The sequence below is a fragment of the Balaenoptera ricei genome, chromosome 20 (assembly GCF_028023285.1).
Source record: "Balaenoptera ricei isolate mBalRic1 chromosome 20, mBalRic1.hap2, whole genome shotgun sequence".
Classification (NCBI taxonomy): Eukaryota; Metazoa; Chordata; class Mammalia; order Artiodactyla; family Balaenopteridae; genus Balaenoptera; species Balaenoptera ricei.
This window is the reverse complement of record NC_082658.1, coordinates 20,349,763-20,354,794: the sequence shown is the minus strand read 5'-3', so window position 1 is coordinate 20,354,794 and position 5,032 is coordinate 20,349,763. Positions and strand designations below refer to the sequence as shown.

Genomic DNA, 5,032 nt, shown 5'->3' with positions numbered 1-5,032 from the left:
TCGGGATAGAAGCCTGAGCCACCTGACTACTGGCTGGGCATGTTTCGGGGATGTGACGGGCCCCATGGCACAGCCCAGCAGGTCAGAGTTGGGAGGGCCCCAAAACCTTGTTTCTTTTTACGAGTGGTAATGCTGAGGGGGCATCTCTGTGCCCCATGTGACCTTGCCATGCCGGTGTTCCTCCTGGAACATGGAGTGCTGGGCTTCCTCTAGGTGGATGTCAGAGACCCACCTAGTTAATGGGGACTAACAAGTCACTAGGTTTATGTTGCAGAGACCCTCTCCCACCACCTGGCTGAGCATATGCAGAGGGCTGTGCTCCCAGGGCCCAAAGGGAAAGTGTAGCCTGCAGGCCCATACGTCCTCCTGTGAATCACACCTGGTGGGACAAGAAACCCCAAACACCCCGAACAATGAGTTTCCAGTAAAATATGACAGACATGATGAGGCGGAGGAGAGGAGGGATGTGCCTGGGAGTTGGCACTGTCCCCTGGGTGATGAAAGCCAAGGGGAATGGAAAATGCCAGGCCCGCCCTTACCCAGGAGTATAAAGCCTTGCATCCTTTTCTCACTCGCCTAAGCACCTTTCTCTCCTCTCCGCCTGCTCACTCACTCACTCACCTCCGTCCTTGGCACCATGACTAGCCACCAGTTCACCTCCTCCAGCTCCATGAAGGGCACCAGTGGCTTCGGTGGTGGCTGCAGCCGCGGGCCTTCCACCCTGGTCGGAGGCTCCTGCCGGGCCCCCAGCGCCTACGGGGGCCAGTCCTCCTCCCGCTACAACGCTGGGTGTGCCTACGGGCTGGGGGGCGGCTATGGCGGCGGCTACAGCAGCAGCAGCAGCTTTGGTGGGGCCCTGGGTAGTGGCTTCAGTGGAGGATATGGCTGTGGCTTTGGCGCCGGCTACAGTGGTGGCTTCGGTGGGGGTTCGGGTGGTGGCTTTAGCTCTGGTGATGGGCTCCTGGTGGGCAGTGAGAAGGTGACCATGCAGAACCTCAACGACCGCCTGGCCTCCTACCTGGACAAGGTACGTGCCCTGGAGGAGGCCAACACTGACCTGGAGGTGAAGATCCGCGACTGGTACCAGAAGCAACGGCCCACTGAGGTCAGGGACTACAGCCTCTACTTCAAGACCATCGAGGACCTGAGGAACAAGGTGCGTGGATCAGGCAGCAGGAGGTGCTATTCCAGCTAGCTCATTTAGGAGCAATGGATGCCTCAGGCCACTGGTTGCTTGGGATTCTTAGACAGGATAGCTTCCAGCTCCAGATCCCTTCTTTTGGCTCTGGATGCCCCCAACAGAGCTGGTCTATGAGAAGATGGTCTCCCTTCCCCTATCTTGCTCAGGCCTCTCTGAGCTCCAGATTCTCAGACCACAAGAGACCAGGGATTCCTACCCTTACATTTTACGGAGGAAGAAGCTGAAGCTTTGGGCTGTCTGCCCAAGGTCACACAGCAAATTAATGGCCGAGCCAAGGTTAAAGCCCTTGTGCCCCACCTGCCAGTACAGGAGGCAGCAACCCGTTCTCCAGCACCGGGGAGGAGCGAGGTTCTAACTGCACCAGGCTAGACATCCAAACCACTCATTAGCTCATTAGTCTGGGCTGCCGCCCATGCGCCCTGGCACGGTGGCCCCTCCCCACAGCCAGGAGGGCATGGAAAACCCACAGAGACAATCAGTGGTGGCCCACTTTACGTGCCCCACATAGGAGAGGGCCTGGGGGGCTTGTGTCATCTGACTCCAGCCCCCGTTCCTTGCTCCCATGTCACCCCAGGAGTCTGCTGTTCCTGCTTCCCTTGGTGTCTGGCTCTGATGCTTTGAGTGGATTAGGGAAATTAGATGATGAGGGAGGGAACTCTAGCCAGTCCAGGGTTCAGTCTACCTTTTTTTTTTCTTTCCTTTTGCTTCTTCTTTTCGAAGCCCCTGTGCCAGATGGATCTCAACTTTCGGGAAAGCCCCACTTTGAGGTCCTGTGCTCTGAAGACTTGAAAAGGAGTGTATGTGCCTACAGAGGACTGACAGGGCTGGCTTGTGCAGAGAGAGGAGAATTCAGATTAGGAAGGGGGTCTGGAGAGTCCGGTCACTCCCTTCCTCTGTGGGTAGGGCGCTCGAGGGCCTGAGACCCATCTCAGGTTTTGCAACAACTCAGTGGTAGATACAGGATCAGAACTCGAGGGCTTTTTATCTAAGGTCAGGGCTCTTTCTACCCATTCTGCTGACCACAAGTAGCCAAGTCCTGGGTCAAATCTGGACCACTGGGTGTTATCCTTTAGGCTGCCGTGGCAAAGGCTTGTGAGGAGTAGCAGGGACTCAGGCAGAAGCATGAAAGCAAAGTCCCGATGCAGGCTGCAGTCAGGTCTGGCTAGTGCTGTCCACTGGACCAATGACCTGTGCCCTTTCCACTTGCAGATCCTTGCAGCCACCGTGGACAATGCTAGTGTCGTGCTGCAGATTGACAATGCCCGTCTGGCCGCTGATGACTTCCGCACCAAGTGAGTTTGCAGTGGTGTTTCAGAGCATCCAGTATCCCCTGGGTTGGGCATTTTTGGAGAAGTGTTCCCTGAACAGAGCTGGCTAGTGCCACAATGGCTGTGTTGAAAACCCCTTGGGGTGTTTGTAAAAATACAAGACCCTTGGGCCCCACCTTTGGAGTTCTGATTCAGTTATTATTATTTTTTTTGATTCAGTTATTTTTAATAGGCTACCTGGGTGATCCTGATCCACAGCCAGGTTAGGGAGCCACTGCTTTAGGGAGGGGCAGTCCCCACTTCCCCGCCTGCCCCTGAAGTGCAGGAGGTAGTCATATCTGGAGACCTCGTGTGCTACTGGCTGGCTGAAGCCAGAAACATCGCCCCCTCCGTGAATTCTATAGCACGATCAACTGTCTTATTCTTGGCACTGTCCGCCTCCCCAGAATTTCAGATCTGAGGAATAATGGGCTCTGTGTCCATCCATGCCATCTTCAAGACTGGCTCACTAAACCGCCCACAGGATGCCAACTATGGGCAGAAGCTGCAGGGGGAAGAGAACAGAGCCTTCAGTGTGACCAGGGAGGGCGTCTCATTCCTTTTTTTGCTGGGTCATTCCAGGTACGAGACGGAGCTGAACCTGCGCTTGAGCGTGGAGGCCGACATCAACGGCCTGCGCAGGGTGCTGGACGAGCTGACCCTGGCCAGAGCCGACCTGGAGATGCAGATCGAGAGCCTGAAGGAGGAGCTGGCCTACCTGCGGAAGAACCACGAGGAGGTGAGAGCAAAATGGAAAAGCCAGCTTAGAGGGTTAGCTGGGAGGGAAGAGATGGTGGAGAGGAATGTTCAGAGACCAGGAACACCTCTGACTAGGGAGCCCTCATCGGTTGCCATAGTGAGGCCCCGGACTGTGGACCGTTCTTTGGTTGTGCAGGAAATGAACGCCCTGCGAGGCCAAGTGGGCGGGGATGTCAACGTGGAGATGGACGCTGCCCCCGGCGTGGACCTCAGCCGCATCCTGAACGAGATGCGCGACCAGTACGAGAAGATGGCGGAGAAGAACCGCAAGGACGCCGAGGACTGGTTCCTCAGCAAGGTGGGTGGCCTTCGGAGTGGAAGGGACCCAGGACGCCTGCCTCCCTGGAACTTCCAGCGCCAACGATGTTTTCTTTTCTGCAGACGGAGGAACTGAACCACGAGGTGGCCGCCAACAGCGAGCTGGTGCAGAGCAGCAAGACCGAGATCTCAGAGCTCCGGCGCACCCTGCAGAACCTGGAGATCGAGCTGCAGTCCCATTTCAGCATGGTAGGGGCGGCTGCCAGGCCTGGGGCGGTGTCCAGGGCCCTGGAGGGAGAGAATGACCACCCTCACTGATTCCTGATCTGCTCTCCTTCCCTCCCAGAAAGCATCCCTGGAGAACAGCCTGGAGGAGACCAAAAGCCGCTACTGCCTGCAGCTGGGCCAGATCCAGGAGCTGATCAGCAACATGGAGGAACAGCTGGCCCAGCTGCGCTGCGAGATGGAACAACAGAACCAGGAGTACAAGATCCTGCTGGACGTGAAGACGCGGCTGGAGCAGGAGATCAGCACCTACCGCCGCCTGCTGGAGGGCGAGGACACCCAGTGAGAAGGCCCCCCTCCCTCCCAGTCCTGCCCCCCACTGTTCACTCACTGCCCCCTGTGTGTCTGATCATCTTGCCCCTTTCTGTCTTCACAGCCTCTCCACCTCCCAGTTCTCCACTGGCTCTCAGTCATCCAGAGATGGTAAGACTTTCCTCCTCATCAAACCTGGACTCAAGACCACCCTCTGTCTCCCAGCATGTCTAGGATGTTAGATGGGGGCTTCTGGAGGGCTTGAGCTAGGGTTTTCTCACCCAGTATCCCTTAGGCACGTCTGTGGGTAGAATAAGCCATTTTCTAAACCCTCCTTATGGCGAGGAGTTGGTGGCCCCCTATTTGTGGCAGATCCCATAGTTCTGGCGGTCAGCATCACGGGCAGAGCCCCACATGGGTCTTCCCACCAAGACCAGTCCATGTGGGCAGATCTGGATGGAACCATTTTGGGCTGAGTTATTAGGAAGCTCCAGTCTGAAGACACAGACTCTGCCCCTGACCTTAGGGAGCTCTAGTCTGAAAGAAATGTGCTGATGATATCAGTGCCGGGGCAAGAGCAGTGGGTGAAGTGGTAATCGGGGGAGAGGGCAGCAGGGAGACAGTTTGTTCCAGTGCCCTCGGCTCCTTGCCCTCGCCCTCCTGATTTCTCCATTGCCTATCCGCCGCTGATAACGCCCTCTCTCCCCTCTTCCCCAGTGACCTCCTCCAGTCGTCAGATTCGCACCAAAGTCTTGGATGTGCACGATGGCAAGGTGGTGTCCTCCCACGAGCAGGTCATTCGCACCAAGAACTAAAGCTGTTCTGCACTGTTCAGGCCTAGCAAGCTCCCCATGTGGACGCAGATTTCACTGGGGGAATCCCCTATCCTGTCCCCCACCCCCCCACCACAAGCACTTCACACCTGAGCCCCGTTTCACCCTTGCCCCTCCCAGCAATCAATAAAGCTTCA

At 56.8% G+C, this 5,032-nt stretch overlaps 1 protein-coding gene across 1 annotated transcript; it reads left to right on the top strand.

Annotated features, from left to right (window-relative positions):
- The first annotated feature begins 612 nt into the window (after positions 1 to 612).
- KRT14 (keratin 14) lies at positions 613 to 5,032 on the top strand. Its single transcript, XM_059908763.1, has 8 exons — positions 613 to 1,156; positions 2,411 to 2,493; positions 3,091 to 3,247; positions 3,404 to 3,565; positions 3,649 to 3,774; positions 3,872 to 4,092; positions 4,187 to 4,233; positions 4,780 to 5,032. The coding sequence occupies exons 1-8, from the start codon at positions 638 to 640 to the stop codon at positions 4,875 to 4,877; spliced, it is 1,413 nt and encodes a 470-aa protein (XP_059764746.1). The 5' UTR covers positions 613 to 637; the 3' UTR covers positions 4,878 to 5,032.

Excerpts from the sequence above, each read along its gene's own strand:
- KRT14 (XM_059908763.1), top strand. The coding sequence starts at position 638 with ATGACTAGCCACCAGTTCACCTCCTCCAGCTCCATGAAGGGCACCAGT. Across the intron at positions 1,157-2,410 it reads TCGAGGACCTGAGGAACAAG|ATCCTTGCAGCCACCGTGGA; the intron begins GTGCGTGGATCA and ends TTCCACTTGCAG. Across the intron at positions 3,775-3,871 it reads TGCAGTCCCATTTCAGCATG|AAAGCATCCCTGGAGAACAG; the intron begins GTAGGGGCGGCT and ends CTTCCCTCCCAG.